This window comes from Bombina bombina, chromosome 8, assembly GCF_027579735.1.
Source record: "Bombina bombina isolate aBomBom1 chromosome 8, aBomBom1.pri, whole genome shotgun sequence".
Lineage (NCBI taxonomy): Eukaryota > Metazoa > Chordata > Amphibia > Anura > Bombinatoridae > Bombina > Bombina bombina.
The window spans coordinates 75,338,466-75,360,852 of record NC_069506.1 but is presented as its reverse complement, the minus strand read 5'-3'; the positions used below and the strand labels follow the sequence as shown (position 1 = coordinate 75,360,852).

At 37.9% G+C, this 22,387-nt stretch overlaps 2 protein-coding genes across 2 annotated transcripts in view; one reads left to right on the top strand and one right to left on the bottom strand.

The window, feature by feature from the left end:
* Positions 1-17,655, bottom strand: part of CEP104 (centrosomal protein 104) — a 581,941-nt gene extending 564,286 nt beyond the window's left edge. The window contains 2 exon segments of the mRNA XM_053690408.1: positions 2,098-2,218; positions 17,381-17,655. Of these exon segments, the coding sequence (XP_053546383.1) occupies positions 2,098-2,210 (113 nt within the window). The 5' untranslated portion in view covers positions 2,211-2,218; positions 17,381-17,655.
* Positions 17,656-17,852: 197 nt separating this feature from the next.
* The window catches only part of DFFB (DNA fragmentation factor subunit beta), a 101,855-nt gene continuing 97,320 nt past the window's right edge, over positions 17,853-22,387 (top strand). The window contains exon 1 of the mRNA XM_053690407.1: positions 17,853-18,023. Coding sequence (XP_053546382.1) covers positions 17,898-18,023 — 126 coding nt within the window. The 5' untranslated portion in view covers positions 17,853-17,897. The remainder of the gene's footprint in view (positions 18,024-22,387) is intronic.

The window sequence follows — 22,387 nt, the reverse complement described above, 5'->3', positions numbered from 1 at the left end:
TCTATAGGGATGACCAAGCTGCCGACAGTGGGACACACAAGAATAGCCATGCTGAACCTTACAAAATTAAGATCCGGAGAGTCTATTTTACATTTACATAGATATAAACTAAAAAAAGGCTCCACGAACAGGGCAGAGACTGCATAACTCTGCCAGAAAAAGAGTATGGAGGATAAGCTAACTATCCCTGACCACACAGGGAGGGAGGGAGGGAGGGCGGATCCAGAAGCCAGAAATTCTTAAAGTTCACCTAATAAAGGCTCCTAGGGTGCTGGGCTTAGTATCTCTTTATTAATATAATATAATTCACTGGATTAACTCATGATCAACACATAGATGGTTCATCGTACATTTATAAATTGTCAGAGCCAAGCATGGAAAAAGGACAAACATTCAAGTCAACACTTCACAACACAGATCCACACATTAGCCAGAAGAAATGCATTCACATTTCCCCACATATGTGACAGAGATAATCCATACATGCAAAAACAAATAGTTTCCTATAACAGAAGGCATAATAAAGGGCAGAAACAAGTAATATTGCGATAAAAAGTACTAGGGAATATAACACACAGAAGATTTCCTTTAGTCCTTCACATAAGAGAAACACAGAGGGGACTCAGTCATCAAAATCTACACATTATTAGAAAATAATCGTCATTAGTATTGTACAGTTATTTAATGAGTCCAGGAATCATAGTAATTTAGGAGCATATACGCTCTTGCTTGGGTTCTAAAAAAGAAAAAAAAAATATTAACACACAGCTCCTGCAGAGTTGGGGGGAACAGTACATCCACCACCAGCTACATAGGTATTAAAGACAGTGTTTACCCCACTCCACAGACTGCAAAATTACACTGCAACAAGTTTGATGACAGAAAGAGAATCCAGCCCTGGGAGAACACCCAGCAGGAGTCGCATACAATACAAAATCCCCAGCCCAGCGAGCTGGCGTGTTCAAACTGTCCCAATGTATGTGGCAGAGCGATCTCCGTTATTAAACCCCCACTCACTGAAAACACTTCTCCAGCAGGGAGAGATCCCTCAGAATCACAGGTCGTAGCAAACTGAGCCAGTAGGGTTACCAACCCCGCCTGACGTTTCCCAATTTCAGCCGTGCACAGAACGACATCTGTAAGCCTGACTTCAAACTCCACAGGGGCCTCAGCAGTAACAAGCGTTGTATCCGTTTTCTCTTTGGGTCTTGAACACGACATCCTCCTCTCGTAGGGATCAGCCTCATCCCTCATAGCGGAGTTAGGTGATGAACACCGGTAGCTTTCAGTGCCCGGAACGATCTCCAACAAGCCAGTCACTTCAGCGGTTGGTAATGGGCGGATCTGTATAGGGTCTTGTTGTACAGTGCAATCTGTAGACTTAGTCTCACGTGGTTTAGCATCCATCTTCTCTGCACAGTTGCTAAAAGTCGATCCAATCTGCCCATCAGCCAATGATCATAGTCCTCAAAGAGGGTCAGTAGAGTCGTCTGGGGATCCTTCATATTTAATACAGGTCAAAGCGATATCTGTCTAACCCCTTTGAAGCCCTACTTATCGTTCCCCCCGAGAGCAGAGATTAATTAGGTGCCGCTTAGGAATATGGTGCTTGAGGCCTTAGGAACTGTCGAGTGTAGTATCAGCATGGGCCAGCGAATATTCGTTCAGTTCACCTCCAAAGATGCTGAGATTACTCCAGGTCTCCCCCTCTGCTCCCTTGTCACATCAGAAGACAGGTTTATAAAGTTAACATAACTAAAATGTGAATCAATTGCTACAGAGCCTAGGAGCTCCAACAAAATGCTGCCATCTGCCTGAGTGGCTGTATTGAAGCCATAATGACTTGCTAAATGTGATTGCGGGCTGGAGGGGGTGCCTAGCGTCATAGGCACTCCCCCCTGCCCAGATCCCATCATTGAAATCACGCGATTGCATGAACGATTGTGTGTGTAATTAAATTTTTACTTATTTGTTTACATTGGAACTTTGCTCCGATGTAGACAAATAAGTCCAAGCGGGAAGGGGTTAAGCAAACAAAAAATAAACAAAAAAACTGTTTGTCTTTAAACAAAAACCATAAGAAATGTTTTACTATACCTTGGGGATCTCCATCCATTGACCGTTGGGGCATGAACCATTAATTCCTTGGCACTAAACCCATCTTCATGCTCAGAAGAACTTACCACAATAAAACCAATCTTGTGAGGCATTCTGAAATCTGAAGAGAAATTATTCATGTTATTTAAAAATATTTTAATTAAAGGAATATAAATGTATTGTTATAATATACACAAATTTAACAGTAAGGTTAAGAAACATCATGTATATCTGATATAATACACTCACAATTTTAGAAAGCCACAACCAAAATGTTTACATTATTGACAGGTTAAAGGACATTAAACACAAAATCCCTTATCAAATGTTACATTAAAGGGACATGAAACCCAAAATGTTACTTTCTTGATTCCGATAGATCATATAATTTTAAACATCTTTTCAATTTACTTTTATCATCTAATTTGCTTCAATCTCTTGGTGGTATTGTTGAAGGAGCAGGAATGAACTAGTGGGAGCTAACTGAAAGCCAATGACAAGAAGCATATGTATGCAGCTTCAGAGTCTACCTAGGTATACATTTCAACAAAGAATACAAAGAGAACAAAACAAATTAAATAAATAGAAATAAATTGTAAATACAAAAATATATACAATGTATATTCATTATTAATTTTGCATTGTATTACTGTAATTTACTTTGTATACATTGTGCTTGCCCCCTTGAGAGACTGAAGACATGGAGTACACAATCCAGTTAGTCTGAAATTGTGCATGTATCAATTTTACAATAAGATTTCTTTATTTCACCTTAGATTACCACTTCTATTACACTACAGTAAAGGAGCAGAGGTACATGGATTCTACTAGGCTTTTAAATGGATGTAGTTTCCCAGTGCTGCACATTTTGTGGAGAAAACTCTCTTCCTCCTTCAGTAGTGGATTGCTGCTTTTCAACAAAGGATACCAAGAAAAACAAAGCCAGATAGAAAACATGGTTACAATTAAAGGGACATGAAACCAGGATTACTAAATTTTATTGCCTTGCATTGCAAACGTTGTGTATGGTAGAAAAACATGTTATTTACCTTATATTTTTAATGTTGCCTCTGTATTGTGCAAATTAAAAATACATATACAGTACTGTGCAAAAGTCTTAGGCCACTGTTCTGTTATATTTGCCTACTGTGTTACGTTTTCCGATCTACATAACGCATACGGCCAGATAGAGCACTTTCATATCCGCCATTTTAGTTTGAAATGGAGGCTGATTTCAAAATATTGATCGGATGGCGATATTTGGCAGTTTTGAGTGCAGAAATTTAAAAAAAAATTTAAACATAATCAAAAAATATTATGTATGTTATTTGCTTGTGATGATAGCATCAATTGTATAAATGTATTTTGTTCAGGGTACAGATAGGTTTCCATTATTTGTTGTTACATAGCCTGAAAAATACATTTATAAAATGAATGCTATCATCACAAGCCAATACCATACAAATATTTTGTGTTTATGTTTTAATTATGTTTGAGCGAGATCTGCAGTCAAAACAGCGAAATATAAGGTGTTAGGAACAATATACAGAATACGATAACTATTTTTACATCAGCCTCCTTTTGAAACAAATATGGCGGATATGAAAGTTCTGTATCTAGATGTAGCCTTGGCCGTACGTGTTACGTAAGTAGGACAACGTAGCAAGGTAGGGAAATATTACAGAACACCACCATTAGATTTGTTGTTTTAGCAATGGTATAATGACCATACATAATTATTTCATAAGAATACAACCAGAAAATACAGGATATTTGTATGTAGTATTAAAAAACACATCTGAAAAAACAGCTTGTATAAGTGGCAAGTACTTAAAGTGACCTACCTTTACACTTGAACAATATCAGGAACCTGGCTCTCATAAACCTAAATGGAATGGAACCCTAAATAATGTAATTGCTAACCCCTGTAATTGTTCTACTATTTTATGTCAAAATGACTGCTGCGAAAAAGGTCTATAACACAAGGTTTGTGCAAGACATGGTTGAGCATTACATACATATGTTGTATGAATTTAATTAATTGGAGGCTTTCTAATAAGATTAACTTTCAATCACATTATTCCACTAAAAATGCCAAATATCACAGAATTTGACAGACACAAAATAATACTTTTGCATCACCAAGGCCACTCTCAAAAGGTAAATCAGCAAACAAACTGGATACTCAAGATGTGGTATTTAAGCGGTTATAAAGAAATCTGAACAATCAGGAGAGGTCAAGGTCAAAAAAGGACTGGAAGGCCAAGAAAACTTTTAAAATCTGATGAGAAGTTTCCTCTTTGAGAGACTGGAAGAAGTCCAGCAAGGACCTGGCTCAGCTTCATCGAAATGCCAATTTGACCCTTCTACAGTCTGAAGAAGCTTGATCAGGAATGGTCTTTGTGGAAGGGTAGCAGCCAAGAAAACTACTTTTCGGAAGGGGGACAGGGTGAAAAGGCTAAGATAAGCTAAAGCTCACAAAGATTGGAATGAAGATCAGAGTAAAAGAGTATTATGGAGTGACAAATCCAAGTTTTAAATTTTTGGGTTCAATCATCAACAATATGTGAGAAGAAGAGTTGGAGAAAGATGGAAGAATGAGTGCTTGCGGCCTTCAGTGAAACAGGGTGGAGGGTCTGGGGAGGGTTTGGAGTTACATTTTTACCAGTGGTGTTTGCGAAACTGTCCCAATTGATGGGATCACAAATGTTGAAAAATACAGACAGGTTTTAATTCGTCATGCCATTCCTTCTGGAAAGCGCCTGATTGGGAATTGTTTTATTTTTCAGCATGATAACAATCCCAAGCACACTGCTAATGCAGTGAAATCATATCTGGAGAGCAAAACAGCCGATAAAACACTGAAAGTCATAGACTGGCCTCCACAGAGTCTAGATCTGAATATTATAGAGTCAGTATGGGATCACCTGGACACAGAAAGACATAAAAGACAACCTAAATCTAAATTTGAACTCTGGTATAATATACCAGAAGATTACTTCAGAAAACTTCAGGACAGTCTCCTCAAAAGAGTTCAAGATGTGCTTAGGGCCAAGGGAGGTCACACTAAATACTGACTTTTGCCTGAAGAAGTCATTTTGTTATGAAAATTGTTTTTTTGTAATATTTTGTGTACATATTTCCTGTATATTTGTTTGTATCTTAATAAAGATTGGTGGCCTAAAACTTTTGCACTGTACTATATATTTTTATTCCCAAGCCCTCTGTGAAACTCATTATACTAGTTCAATCACAGATGGCTATGTAGTTGCTATAGAGTAAAAGCAGGTCCCTGAAGATGTGCAGTTGAATGTAGCGGACATCAATGGTTTGTATACATGTGCAGTAAAGCAATGGCTCAGACATCAGCTGCCCGCCATGCTGAAGTCAGAAACTCACAGCTGTGCTGCACATCAGCGGCTTAGAGCAAGACATTTACATAGCACAAGAGTTACTTTCGTGCCCTTCTGTGATTGCATCTAGGAGGAAAACTACAATTACCAGGATGCATGTGGCTAATACGCATGTGTGGAACAACTTGACGTACTGCACATGCATGCAGGAGCATGTACGGATATTATTAAAAATAAAACAGCTGATTGGCTACATTTCTTTTGAGGTGGCAAGTGTTTCTGAGAGTGCTACAGAAGTTGCAGACAAGAAAAAAAAAAATAATATCCTACATAAAGGTACTTCATTTTTATAAAAATGTAAAGACCTTTTGTTAGAAAATAACAAAAGTGTTGTACAGGTGATACCTTTAATAGCTAACTAATAGTGGATACAATTGTAAGTCCCTTCGTCAGACATTCTGATGTACAAGTGAAGCTAAGTCATATTTATATATACACTATGCAGGGTAAAGTATATGCATTTAAAATGACATATGTAAAGCATTAACATGTGTTGTGTTGTTGTATGGTCAGAGCTTTCACAGGTATGTGTGATTCCTGGACATGATCACTTAGATATGCATGACTAAGGGCTCCATGTACTAACAGGCGGGCGGGCAGCTTCTCAACTCACTCATCGAAGTGTGTAATGCCCGCCCCTTCATTCGTGCCACCAATCGAACGACTAAAGGGGCTGTCAATCACTGAGAGCGATCAAGCTCTCTGTGATTTTCCCTCACCACCTCAGAGGTGGCGTAGGGTGTAAGAAGCAGCAGTCTAATGACCGCTGCTTCTTACATTGCAGGAATAAGGCTCGCATATGCGAACCTGCCCCGCAAGGGCTCCGGAGCAGCTTTCGCTGCTTTGTACATGGAGCCCTAAGTGTTAAACAAACATACAGAGTGCAGGATCATGTTGTCGCGTATGTGTGAAGAGGCTGCCTGTCTGCACTGGGTAGAGGGCATTATACCTGTATGATAAAATGGTTCTGAGTAAATGTTTTACTAGCAAGTTCACAGAGTCCTTTAAACAACCAGGAACAACTCTTGCAATACAGGCCAATACTGGAGAATAGCAGGGTAACACTTGTCATAACCTATAACCCACAATTATGCAAAAGCAACAAAGCACAGCACCTCCTGTGTAGTGCACGCTGTCAAGGCTGCTGCCCAACCTTAAAACTGTAAGTCCACACACAGCAGCACTTAAATAAAAGACCTTTATTCCAAATTTAGCAGGGTCACATAAAAAAAAAAAAACTTTTTATGTGTCCCTGATACATTTGGAATAAGGGTCTATTATTTAAGTGCTGCTGTGTGCAGACTTATAACCCACAATTGGGTATTTTAAGAAAAATCGTGAGAGACTTGCATCCAACTCAAAACAAGGACAACTAAAAGAAATATTCACAGAGCCACCCGTCTTATACAGGCAACCCCCAAACTTTAAAAATGTTTTAATCAAAAGCCAAATATCACATTTCTCTGCAACCAAAAGCGGTGCAAAACCTGCCCTCATATCCTAAGAACAGAGACAATCTCACTACCCAGCTAAAAAGAGGAAAACAAAATCCAGGTTTATTTAACTTGTTCTTAATTAAATGTGGTGTACCTCATAACATTACATGTAACAAAGTCAAAAATGGTGGACACTACATTGCAGAAACAGGACAACAACTCAGGAGGAGAATGAATCGCTACCGGTTCACCATCACCAACAAAATAACGGCTACACCTGAAAGCAAACTTTCAACAGACCAAATCACAACTTCCAGGATTTGAAAAGTAACAGTACTGAAAGGGAACTTCAGATCCCAAAGGGAAGGATGGATTTGGCAATACAAATTCATAAGCCTGTTTGATTCTTTCAATTCAGGTTGGAACCTAACCCATGGCTTTATGAACTCATATATTCCTAAGGACATGGCAAATCTACTAATTTCTTGAAAGTAAAACATTTACTCAGTACCATTTAATCATACAGATGACTGGTATACTACCCCCTACCCAGTGCAGACAGACAGCCTCTTCACACATAAGTTACAACATGATCCTAAACTCTCTATGTTTGTTTACCACTTAGTCATGCATATCCAAGTGATCATGTCCAGGAATCACAAACATTCACACATATGTGTGCAAGCTCTAACCATACAACTACAACACAACAAATGTTAACGCTTTACGTTTATCCTTTTAAATGCATATACACCTTACCCTGTATATTGTATATAAATATGACTGAGCTTCACTTTTACATCAGAATGCTTGACGAAGGGAGTGCCCTGAAATCTTGCAATTGTATCCCCTATTAGTTAGCTATTAGAGGTATCACCTGTATATTGCTTTTGTTATTTTCTTACAAAATTATTTTTACTTTCTTTGAATACACTGGCCTTTTTCTGCTTAAAAATGTAAGTAAATTAAAATTTCTTAAACTAATAAAACAAAGGCCAATGCTTATTTAACATAATTCCATGACTTTTTAATTGCTTGGAGGTTTAAACATGGTCATTCCCAGCATTTTTTTAAAAATATTTTTAAAGCTGTCCTTAACCCCTTAATGACCGGACCATTTTTCAATTTTCTTACCCTTAATGACAATGGCTATTTTTACATTTCTGCAGTGTTTGTGTTTAGCTGTAATTTTCCTCTTACTCATTTACTTTACCCACACATATTATATCCCGTTTTTCTCGCCATTAAATGGACTTTCTAAAGATACCATTATTTTCATCATATCTTATAATTTACTATACAAAAATATAAAATATGAGGAAAAAATTGAAAAAAAAAACACACTTTTTCTAACTTTTACCCCCAAAATCTGTTACACATCTACAACCACCAAAATATACCCATTCTAAATAGTTTCTAAATTTTGTCCCAAGTTTAGAAATACCCAATGTTTACATGTTCTTTGCTTTTTTGCAAGTTATAGGGCCATAAATACAAGTAGCACTTTGCTATTTCCAAACCACTTTTTTTCAAAATTAGCGCTAGTTACATTGGAACACTGATATCTTTCAGGAATCCCTGAATATCCCTTGACATGTATATATTTATATTTAGAAGACATCCCAAAACATTGATCTAGACCCATTTTGGTATATTTCATGCCACCATTTCACCGCCAAATGCGATCAAATAAAAAAAATTGTTGACTTTTTCACAATTTTTTTCACTAACTTTCGGTTTCTCGCTGAATTTATTTACAAACAACTTGTGCAATTATGGCATAAATGGTTGTAAATACTTCTCTGGGATCCCCTTTGTTCAGAAATAGCAGACCTATATGGATTTGGCGTTGCTTTTTGGTAATTAGAAGGCCGCTAAATGCCGCTGCACACCACACGTGTATTATGCCCAGCCGTGAAGGGGTTAATTAGGGAGCTTGTAGGGAGCTTTTAGGTTTTAATTTTAGCTTTAGTGTAGTGTAGTAGACAACCCAAATTATTGATATAAGCCCATTTTGGTATATTTCATGCCACCATTTCACCGCCAAATACGATCAAATAAAAAAAATAAATTAAATTTTTCACAATTTTAGGTTTCTCACTGAAATTATTTACAAACAGCTTGTGCAATTATGGCACAAATGGTTGTAAATGCTTCTCTGGGATCCCCTTTGTTCAGAAATAGCAGACATATATGGCTTTGGTGTTGCTTTTTGGTAATAATAAGGCCGTTAAATACTGCTGCGCACCACACTTGTAATATGCCCAGCAGTTAAGGGGTTAATTAGGTAGCTTGTGGGGTTAATTTTTAGCTTTAGTGTAGAGATCAGCCTCCCACCTGACACATCCCACCCCCTGATCCCCCCCTGACCCCCCTCAAACAGCTCTCTTCCCTCCCCACCTCACAATTGTCACCGCCATCTTAAGTACTGGCAGAAAGTCTGCCAGTACTGAAATAAAAATATTTTTTTTAATTTTTTTTATTTTTTGGCATAAAGTCTGCAGTGATAGATCCCCCCTTACCCCACAACCTCCCTGATCCCCCCATACATCTTTCTAACCCTCCCCCTCTGTCTATATGCCGCCATCTTGGGTACTGGCAGCTGTCTGCCAGTACCCAATTTGCCCCCCAAAATAGTTTTTTTTAACTTTTTTAATATAAAATATATGTTTGCTGTAGTGTAGCTGGCCCCCCTAAATAATCTTCAACTCTCCCCCTCCCAGATCCCTTATTAAAGAACAAAGATGCCACTGCATCTAGATCGATCTAGTGGGCTGTAAATTTTGCGTGCGCGCGCACGCACCCGCTCCCCCCCACCACAACCGCCACACCGGCATCTAGTACATAGAAAGAACTATCAGTAAGTAATTCAAACAATGAGGTTATACTAAGTGAAAGCAGCACCCACCCAGCCACTAATTTGTAAACATACATAGCCGATGCAGATGGGGCCACAGAGTGGCCCTTTCTGCATCGGTATGTAAAATGGGGGATTGTAGTGATGCCTCAATATTGAGGCATCACTACAATCCCTTGTAAGCAGCTGGAAGCGATCATGATCGCTTCCAGCACTTCAGACAACAGAGGACGTACCAGGTACGTCAACTGTCATTAAGGGAAGTTTTTTTCTATGACGTACCTGGTACGTCCTCTGTCATTAAGGGGTTAAAGGGATATCAAACCCATTTTTTTTTTTTTTATGATTTAAATAGATCATATAAATTTTAAACAGCTGCCCAATTTACTTCTACAATCAAAGTTTCTTATTTAATTTGGTATCATTTGTTGATGGTTCAGCAATGCATTACTAGAAGCTAGCTAAACACAACAGATGAACCAATGACAAAAGCCATATATGTACAGCCACCAATCACCAGCTAGCTGTCAAAAGTGCATTCTTGCTCCTGAGCCTACCTAATATTGGGAACTTAGTCACACAATATGGCCATATTTTGCTTAGCCAGTCACCACTTACAAGGTGCCCCAATTCAATTGGTCCTAACACTACAGTCCTTTTGCCACAGAGGGCTGAATCATTCCTGCTTTTACTCTTCATTCATAGCTTTTTATTCACAACTCTATTACACTGTCATGAGCACACCTGAACTTGGGTGGGTGCTTAAACCAATGGGAGATGGTCAGTCTCCCTGGTTATGTTAAATACAAATAAAACATTTGTTTTTTTAGCACACCTTACAAAAAGTTTAAATCAACATCTGGGAGTGCTGCCAATATGACCCAGTAATTACACAAACAAAAAAGGTATCAGCGCACATCCATTTTCAAAAGCACAACATATATTTTGAACTGCTGCAAAAAATTGCCTGCAAATACATCAAGAGACAACTACTGTATTCTTTTTAAATAATATTGGGAACTTAGTCACACAATATGGCAATATTTTGCTTAGCCAGTCACCACTTACAAAGCCAAACAGACTGAGAACAAAGAAGGGGTGCACAGGTGGATGTAATCACCCATAGAAAATACAAAACATGGAAGGGAACTGCACTCCAAGACCGGATCAGGTACACATCCTGTGACTCTGCAAAATCCAGCCCTGGGTGCTAAATAGCACTCCAAAAAAGCTGTGATGTCACCAGAGCCACAGGCAGTTAACCCCAGTCCGGAATGGGTGCAAGAAACAAGGCGGATTACAAATAAAAAGTAATACAACACATAGAAACACCCAGCACTCACCAGCTAGCTCACAGCTAAGATAAAATCACAACTGGAAAGGTTAGTTACCGCATCTGGCCAAATGGGAAAGCTCAGGCACCACGTCAAGGTCCTTTCCATTGCCTGAGTCCCCCTAACACAGCCACACTATCATGCAAGCTCACAAAGCCAAACAGACTGAGACAGGTCTTGGAGTGCAATATATATATTTTGTTCAAAGAGAGCATTCTCACCTCCAAAAATGAATGACAGGGTGCCAGCAGGTAAATACAGGGAGTGCAGAATTATTAGGCAAGTTGTATTTTTGAGGATTGATTTTATTATTGAACAACAACCATGTTCTCAATGAACCCAAAACACTCATTAATATCAAAGCTGAATAGTTTTGGAAGTAGTTTTTAGTTTGTTTTTAGTTATAGCTATTTTAGGGGGATATCTGTGTGTGCAGGTGACTATTACTGTGCATAATTATTAGGCAACTTAACAAAAAACAAATATATACCCATTTCAATTATTTATTTTTACCAGTGAAACCAATATAACATCTCAACATTCACAAATATACATTTCTGACATTCAAAAACAAAACAAAAACAAATCAGTGACCAATATAGCCACCTTTCTTTGCAAGGACACTCAAAAGCCTGCCATCCATGGATTCTGTCAGTGTTTTGATCTGTTCACCATCAACAGTGCGTGCAGCAGCAACCACAGCCTCCCAGACACTGTTCAGAGAGGAGTACTGTTTTCCCTCCTTGTAAATCTCACATTTGATGATGGACCACAGGTTCTCAATGGGGTTCAGATCAGGTGAACAAGGAGGCCATGTCATTAGATTTTCTTCTTTTATACCCTTTCTTGCCAGCCACGCTGTCGAGTACTTGGACGCGTGTGATGGAGCATTGTCCTGCATGAAAATCATGTTTTTCTTGAAGGATGCAGACCTCTTCCTGTACCACTGCTTGAAGAAGGTGTCTTCCAGAAACTGGCAGTAGGACTGGGAGTTGAGCTTGACTCCATCCTCAACCCGAAAAGGCCCCACAAGCTCATCTTTGATGATACCAGCCCAAACCAGTACTCCACCTCCACCTTGCTGGCGTCTGAGTCGGACTGGAGCTCTCTGCCCTTTACCAATCCAGCCACGGGCCCATCCATCTGGCCCATCAAGACAAACTCTCATTTCATCAGTCCATAAAACCTTAGAAAAATCAGTCTTGAGATATTTCTTGGCCCAGTCTTGACGTTTCAGCTTGTGTGTCTTGTTCAGTGGTGGTCGTCTTTCAGCCTTTCTTACCTTGGCCATGTCTCTGAGTATTGCACACCTTGTGCTTTTGGGCACTCCAGTGATGTTGCAGCTCTGAAATATGGCCAAACTGGTGGCAAGTGGCATCTTGGCAGCTGCACGCTTGACTTTTCTCAGTTCATGGGCAGTTATTTTGCGCCTTGGTTTTTCCACACGCTTCTTGCGACCCTGTTGACTATTTTGAATGAAACGCTTGATTGTTCGATGATCACGCTTCAGAAGCTTTGCAATTTTAAGAGTGCTGCATCCCTCTGCAAGCTATCTCACTATTTTTTACTTTTCTGAGCCTGTCAAGTCCTTCTTTTGACCCATTTTGCCAAAGGAAAGGAAGTTGCCTAATAATTATGCACACCTGATATAGGGTGTTGATGTCATTAGACCACACCTCTTCTCATTACAGAGATGCACATCACCTAATATGCTTAATTGGTAGTAGGCTTTCGAGCCTATACAGCTTGGAGTAAGACAACATGCATAAAGAGGATGATGTGGTCAAAATACTCATTTGCCTAATAATTCTGCACTCCCTGTATAGCAACAAAGGAAGGCAGTCTCTGGTCTTTTTAGTGAGTAACTTTAATAGATAAAGGGTGACGTTTCGGGGACACACTCCCCTTCCTCAGACAAAAGGCCTTTGTCTGAGGAAGGGGAGTGTGTCCCCGAAAACGTCACAGTTTATCTATTAAAGTTACTCACTAAAAAGACCAGAGAGTGCCTTCCTTTGTTGATTATATATATATATATATATATATATATATATATATATATATATATATATATATATATATATATATATATATATATACACACACATATATATATATATATATATATATATATACATACACATATATATATACATACATATATACATATATATATACATATACATATATATATATACATACATATATACATATACATACATATATACATATACATATATATATATACATATACATATATATATATATATATATATATATACACATACATATATATATATATATATATATATATATATATATATATATATATATATATAGATATATATATATATATATATATATATATATATATATATATATACACACACACACACACATACATACAGAGAAAGTCCAGCACTCGCTTACAAGCTCTCAGCTAACATTTAAAAGCAAAAATGGAAAGGTTAGTTACCGCATCTGGCCAAATGAAACAAGCCCAGGTACCACATCAAGGTCCTTTCCAATACCTGGGACCCTAAACAGCCACACAATGCAAGCTCTCAAATCCAAACAAACAAGGAACAAGGGAAGGGTGCATGGGCTTATGTAATCACCCTAGACATATACAAAACACGGAAGGGGACTGCACTCTCATACCGGACTGGGTACACATCCTATGACCCTGCAACATGCTCAGCCCTGGGTGCTCACTGGCACTCACAGGAAGCTGTGCTGTCCCCAGAGTCACAGGCAGTTAACCCCAGACAGGTCTGAGTGCAAGAACCATAGGGAAAATTACAAAACAAATTAACACAACACACAGAGAAAGTCCAGCACTCACTTAAAAGCTCTCAGCTAAGATTTAAAAGCAAAAATGGAAAGGTTAGTTACCTGTCTGGGGTTAACTGCCTGTAACTCTGGGGACAGCACAGATTCCTGTGAGTGCCAGTGAGCACCCAGGGCTCAGCATGTTGCAGGGTCATTGGATGTGTACCCGGTCCGGTATGAGAGTGCATTCCCCTTCCGATTATATATATATATATATATATATCTATATCTCGTGTTAGTCCAGTGATTTAGATAGCAAAATAGCAAGAGTATTGCATTGAGCAATGATATTTTTTTATTTGACTAACTATACATTTATAAGTAGAAACGCTTAGAGAACATTCCTTCCTTTTTCAAGTCTGAATCAATACTGACCAATTCAACGGAATTTACCGATTATATCTTGGAACACAGAATGGCTAAAAAGGTCAGAATGTGTTACAGAGGTCTGAGTGAAGGGAATTTAAAGATTATATCCCTCATTCAAATGTACCAGGTTTGGGATTTATTGTGGTCAAAGTTCAAGCATACTGGCTATATGAACGATCACTGTGTATATAGACAATGGCAAAATATATGCCCTAAACAAACAACATTGGCAAAAGCCCAATATTTCTGTGAAAATCTGAACAATAACATATCAAACCCTAGAAAGTTTTGGAAAATCATAAATAACTTACACACTCCTCCAATCCACTTCCAACCCTTCACTGTCAAAGTGGACAACCAAACTCTGCAACTTCCCTTAGAAGTAGCAAATGCCTTTAACAATTATTTTGTCAGATGCTCCACCACCCTGATTGACAAACTAATAAATGACACGCATCCTGAAACTACAAATGTGGATCAGGCCCCACTAAATCTGCAAAGACCCAATATAGAGAAGTTCAATTTTAGACCTGTACCCATCAATGGGTACCTTAATAATCTAAAAATTTAAAAACCAGTCTGGACCTGATCAAATCCCAGCAATGCTGTTGAAGCTCAGTGCGTCAGCAATTGCTAAACCTGTGACAACCCTAATTAACGAATCCTTGGTGTCAGGATGCATACCCAAACTTTGGAAGACTGCAAGAGTAGTGCCTATCCATAAAAGTGGTGAGTTAACCGTGGTTACTAACTATCGCCCAATATCCTTGCTCCCAGTATTGTCAAAAATCTTTGAAAAATGCGTCCATATGCAACTATGTGAGTATTGCCAACAATCTAACTATCTGACCCCTGTTCAATCAGGGTTTTCGCCCGAATCACTCCACTACAACTGCCCTCCTAAAAGTTTGCAACGTCATCCAAACTGGTATGGAACAAGGAGACCTAACTGGAGCAATTTTCCTTGATTTTGCAAAGGCCTTTGACACAGTAGACCACGACATACTACTGCTCAAACTAAGGTATTAGTGATCGTCCACTAACCTGGTTTCGATCATATGTATCGGATCGATCACAGTATGTCTCCATTTCTGACAGCGACTCCCTCCCTCTATCAGTCACGTGTGGTGTTCCCCAAGGTTCCATTCTAGGCCCCCTACTATTCACATTATTTATAAATGATCTGCCAAAAGTCTGCAAATCCTCAACTGTACACATGTAAGCAGGCGACACGGTAATCTATGGTGCAAACAAATCCGATCTGCCGCAGCTTAAGGCATTGCTCCAAGACCAAATCACAGAGGTAGAAAAGTGGATCTCAAAAAACAAACTCTTCCTAAACACTGACAAAACTGTCACAATGATCTTTGGAATGGTACCAAAATGACACAAACTACAAAATTCCCATCTACGTATAAAAACAAAATCAAATGGCACACTGACCGCAGTCTATTCTTTCAAATACTTGGGTATGTTGTAAGACCACAATCTATCTTTTGGCCTCCACATAGAAAAACTTGCATCTAAACTAGGTGCCCTGTACAGAATCAAAGCCTGCCTCAGCCCTACAGTAAAGGAAAAGATTGTACAGCAAATGCTGATGCCAATCATGGATTATGGGGATGTACTACATACACCTGTACCGCAAACTCACCTAAATAAACTTAAAACACTGTATAACTCGTTCTGACGCTTTGTGCTACAATGTAACTACAGGACCCACCATTGTGACATGCTAAAAGAACTAAACTGGCTGTCGCTGGAATCCAGACGCACCCTCCATCTTTCCAGCCTTGTGTTTAAGAGCTTTTCTGGGAAGCTCCCATCCTACCTGAGCAGACTGCTCTCTCGTCGGCTGTTCCCACCTCCCATAACCTCCAATCCAGTACCAGCACATTATTTAGTCTGTCTTAATACAAAAAGAAAGCAGCTCGATCCTCCTTTTCCTACAGAGCACCACAATTATGGAACGACCCCCCGCACACTTTAAAACCTTCCCCAAGCCTAAATTCCTTTAAGAGATCCCGCTTTGCATCTCTCAAAACAGAATGCACCTGTCATGGTTGATTATATATTTCCTACCTGTTCTATATTAAATTTTGCATATATATATATATATATATATATATATATATATATATATATATATATATATGTATTAATATTGTTTTTGTATTTTATTGTACCCTATTGTATCAATGCAATGTTTTGTGGACCCAGGACTTACATGAAAACGAGAGAAATCTCAATGTATCCTTCCTAGTAAAATATTTTATAAATAATAATAAATAATACACACACATATACATACACAGTTTTCTCCCCAAGACCTTTAATGGGTGCACAACTGCTAATTTTACTGACCACCAAATGTTATCCAAAAATAATGTAAAAATTAGCTAATATTAAAATCTTTCAATGTTTTTGCTCAAATTATCAGTTTATACAATTGTTAAATTATGCAAATAATTTGTGCTTTGGATAGCAGAAAATGTTATATAGTATTAAATTGCTCCTACCTGGCCAATGTATAACATGTGTGTGTATGTATAATATATATATATATATATATATATATATATATATATATATATATATCTTCAGACTTGAGAAAGGAAGTCATTCTTCAGAAAGCTAGTCAACTTATAAATGTATACTGTAGTTAGTCCAATAAAAAAAGTATCATTGCTCAATGCAATACTCTTGTTATTTTAATATATATATATATTCAGTATATCAATATTTATACCTATTTTAAACATTACATATTTTTACACATGTGAAAAACAACAATCAGTGCAATGTTGATATTACCCCATAGTTTTGTCTCCTGAACACATATAAAGTGTAAGACCATAACAAAATGTCAGGAGGTTACAGAGTTACTGCACAAGAAATAATGGAAAGTATAAAGGGACCAGTATACAATGCTACAGTAATACCTTCAATACAACCATAACAGAACAATCATGCCATAGAACATACTAGAAAGTTCTTGTGAGCATCTCCCACTGCGTTGTCACCCTGTGCTGGGTTAACCCTTACCTTACGTCAGAGATGCCCAAGTCCAATAAGGAAACAATATGTCCCAAATACAAGTTGTCACAACGAGTTTGACAATAATAGAATCTTCCGTTTTCAGAAGTAAATAGTCTTCACACCTAGTATACACTGTCCTGTAAGGTAATTACTGCAAATGCGCCATACAATACAAAGGCATTATCAAGGTTTCTTCAAATAATGTTGTTGTTTTTTTTTACCGGTGTAAATCAGGTATAAGGCTCCTGACACCACCTTTCCACAATCTCCATGACCACAGCATCACACAACAACCCAACTAAAGCGCAGGCGCCAATTCTGACCCGCTGCTTTATGGGATATGTAGTATACCCCTAATATGATTGGATCCATCAGCCCGCACCAGTTATAGCACGCATGCGTGACATTCTATTCCGTGTCTGGTATCTTCCGTAGTAGGAAAAGCGCATGCGCAAAATTATTCGTAAGTAGTGTTCTAAATAGGAAACAAATAATAAAATAAACGTGTTTTTGTTGTACTTTGATGGGGAGCAGCAACTCTATGCAGATGAAGATTTTTAAAATAAGGACTTTAAAAAGCAACGAAAAATATGGAATTGCCTGTAAGGATCTCAAAGAGTTGAAGCAGAAAGGATGCAAGAAATTCCAGGTCAAGCTTGCATGTCAGCAGTGTTTACTGTGTATATATTTTTGAATTTCACATCTGCTTCAATAATTATGTATATAACTAGTAATATTTTTTTTTTTACTAACTAAAATTATACCTTATTCATAGATTAATATTTCATGAAAATACATTTGTATAACACGTTTGCCAAACATAAACAATAAAACAATAAAAAGTTGTTTGATATTAAACATATTGTAAACTCTTATATATATATATATATATATATATATATATATATATATATATATATATATATATATATATATATATATATATATATATATATATATATATATATGTATACTGTATATATATATAAAAAAAATTGCTGTAGCAGTATTTAAAACTTTATACATTTGTTACATTTTGATCCTCTTCGTAAATTAGAAAATATGAATTTATATAGTATTGGCAAAGAGCATTTTGGCAGCATGTTTTTCAGAGCCTAAAGAACACAGTCATTTTAAATATGTAATGTACAATGCATTTTAGTGATGGGTTTTATACTAAAAAAAACATGCTAAAAACTCTACTATAATGATACAATTTTTGTAATTGTATGTATCTATCCTTTCCCTCTTTTACTAAATTGACTTTATTGGCTATACTAAATAGTAAAACCTAGCACTTATCGTTACATGAGTCCCTGTTTCTTTTACAAAACCTTATCTATGTGACAAATACAACCAAACTAGGGTGTGTTTTACTGTTGTATCAGTTTTACCGTTCTGTACGTGTTATGTTTTGTTAAAGGGACATTATACCCCAAAAAAATATTTCATGATTAAGGTAGAGAATACAATTTTAAACAACATTACAATTTACTTCTATTATCTAATTTGCTTCATTGTTTAGATATCCTTTAATTAAGAAATAGCAATGCACATGGTGAGCCAATCACAGGAAGCATCTATGTGCAGCTACCAATCAGCAGCTACTAAGCATATCTAGATATGCTTTTCATCAAAGAATATCAAGAGAATGAAGCAAATTAGATAATAGAAGTAAATTAGAAAGTTGTTTATAATTGTATGCTCTTTCTAAATCATGGAAGAAAAAAAATTGGGTTTCATGTCCCTTTAACCCCTTAATGACCACAGCACTTTTCCATTTTTTGTCCGTTTGGGACCAAGGCTATTTTTACATTTCTGCGGTGTTTGTGTTTAGCTGTAATTTTCCTCTTACTCATTTACTGTACCCACATATATTATATACAGTTTTTCTCGCCATTAAATGGACTTTCTAAAGATACCATTATTTTCATCATATCTTATAATTTACTATAAAAAAAATTATAAAATATGAGGAAAAAATTGAAAAAAACACACTTTTTCTAACTTTGACCCCCAAAATCTGTTACACATCTACAACCACCAAAAAACACCCATGCTAAATAGTTTCTAAATTTTGTCCTGAGTTTAGAAATACCCAATGTTAACATCTTCTTTGCTTTTTTTTATAAGTTATAGGGCCATAAATACAAGTAGCACTTTGCTATTTCCAAACCATTATTTTTCAAAATTAGCGCTAGTTACATTAGAACACTAATATCTTTCAGGAATCTCTGAATATCCCTTGACATGTATATATTTTTTTTTAGTAGACATCCCAAAGTATTGATCTAGGCCCATTTTGGTATATTTCATGCCACCATTTCACCGCCAAATGCGATCAAATAAAAAAAATGTTCACTTTTTCACTAATTTTTTCACAAACTTTTGGTTTCTCACTGAAATTATTTACAAACAGCTTGTGCAATTATGGCTTAAATTATTTTAAATTAATCTCTGGGATCCCCTTTGTTCAGAAATAGCAGACATATATGGCTTTGGCGTTGCTTTTTGGTAATTAGAAGGCTGCTAAATGCCACTGCGCACTACACGTGTATTATGCCCAGCAGTGAAGGGGTTAATTAGGGAGCATGTAGGGAGCTTTTAGGGGCAATTTTAGCTTTAGTATAGTGTAGTAGACAACCCCAAGTATTGATCTAGGCCCATTTTGGTATATTTCATGCCACCATTTCACCGCCAAATGCGATCAAATAAAAAAAAAACGTTACATTTTTCACAATTTTAGGTTTCTCACTGAAATCATTTACAAACAGCTTGTTCAATTATGGCACAAATGGTTGTAAATGCTTCTCTGGGATCCCCTTTATTCAGAAATAGCAGACATATATGGCTTTGGCGTTGCTTTGTGGTAATCAGAAGGCCGCTAAATGCCGCTGCGCATCACACGTGTATTATGGCTAGCAGTGATGGGGTTAATTATGGAGCTTGCAGGGTTAATTTTAGCTTTAGTTTAGAGCTCAGCCTCCCACCTAAAACATCAGACCCCCTGATCCCTCCCAAACAGCTCTCTTCCCTCCCCCACCCCACAATTGTCCCCGCCATCTTAAGTACTGGCAGAAACTCTGCCAGTACTAAAATAAAAGCTATATTGGGGCTTTTTTTTTGTTTTTTGTTTGGCATATTTACATATGCTGCTGTGTAGGATCCCCCCTTAGCCCCAAACCTCACTGATCCCCCACCAAACAGCTTTCTAACCCACCCCCTCTGCTTTAATGGGCGCCATCTTGGGTACTGGCAGCTGTCTGCCAGTACCCAGTTTAGTAACAAAAGTATGTTTTATTCGTTTTTTCATAGCCCTTTTCTGTAGTGTAGCTCCCCCCCCCCCAGACCAACCCCCCACCCCTTCCAGAACCCTTAGATCATAATTTATTTAGTTTTTTTTAACTATTCTTAACTTCACTTTTGCTGCAGTGTAGCGGTTCCCTCCCGCTCCCACCCCGTGCACGCGCCCGCCCGCCGCCCCCTGTGCACGCGCGCGCTCCCGTGCGCGCCCCCGCCTGTCCCGCCCCCGATCCCGCCCCCCTCCCCTTCATCCGGCACACCGATGGCCGCCCACCCGCCTCCCACGTAAGCTCCCACCCACCAACGATACCGGCCACCGATGTCCGGTGCAGAGAGGGCCACAGAGTGGCTCTCTCTGCATCGGATGGCCAAGGGGGGTTATTGCAGGATGCCTCCATATCGAGGCATCACTGCAATAACCGGAAAGCAGCTGGAAGCGAGCAGGATCGCTTCCAGCTGCTTTCCAGACCAAGGACGTACGCCACACGTCCTCGGTCATTAACTGACTTTTTTTTGAGGACGTGTGGCGTACGTCCTTGGTCGTTAAGGGGTTAATGACCACAGCACTTTTCCATTTTCTGTCCGTTTGGGACCAAGGCTATTTTTACATTTTTGCGGTGTTTGTGTTTAGCTGTAATTTTCCTCTTACTCATTTACTGTACCCACACATATTATATACCGTTTTTCTCGCCACTAAATGGACTTTCTAAAGATACCATTATTTTCATCATATCTTATAATTTACTATAAAAAAAAATATAAAATATGAGGAAAAATTGAAAAAAACACACTTTTTCTAACTTTGACCCCCAAAATCTGTTACATATCTACAACCACCAAAAAACACCCATGCTAAATAGTTTCAAAATTTTGTCCTGAGTTTAGAAATACCCAATGTTTACATGTTCTTTGCTTTTTGTGCAAGTTATAGGGCCATAAATACAAGTAGCACTTTGCTATTTCCAAACCACTTTTTTCCAAAATTAGCGCTAGTTACATTAGAACACTAATATCTTTCAGGAATCCCTGAATATCCCTTGACATGTATATATTTTTTTTTAGTAGACATCCCAAAGTATTGATCTAGGACAATTTTGGTATATTTCATACCACCATTTCACCGCCAAATGCGATCAAATACAAAAAATCGTTCACTTTTTCACAAATTTTTTCACAAACTTTTGGTTTCTCACTGAAATTATTTACAAACAACTTGTGCAATTATGGCATAAATGGTTGTAAATTCTTCTCTGGGATCCCCTTTGTTCAGAAATAGCAGACATATATGGCTTTGGCGTTGCTTTTTGGTAATTAGAAGGCCGCTAAATGCCACTGCGCACCACAAGTGTATTATGCCCAGCAGTTAAGGGGTTAATTAGGGAGCTTTTAGGGAGCTTGTAGGGTTAATTTTAGCTTTAGTGTAGTATAGTAGACAACCCCAAGTATTGATCTAGGCACATTTTGGTATATTTCATGCCACCATTTCACCGCCAAATGCGATCAAATTGAAAAAAAAGTTAAATTTTTCACAATTTTAGGTTTCTCACTGAAATAATTTACAAACAGCTTGTGCAATTATGGCACAAATGGTTGTAAATACTTGTCTGGGATCCCCTTTGTTCAGAAATAGCAGACATATATGACTTTGGCGTTGCTTTCTGGTAATTAGAAGGCCGCTAAATCCTGCTGCGCCTCACACGTGTATTCTGG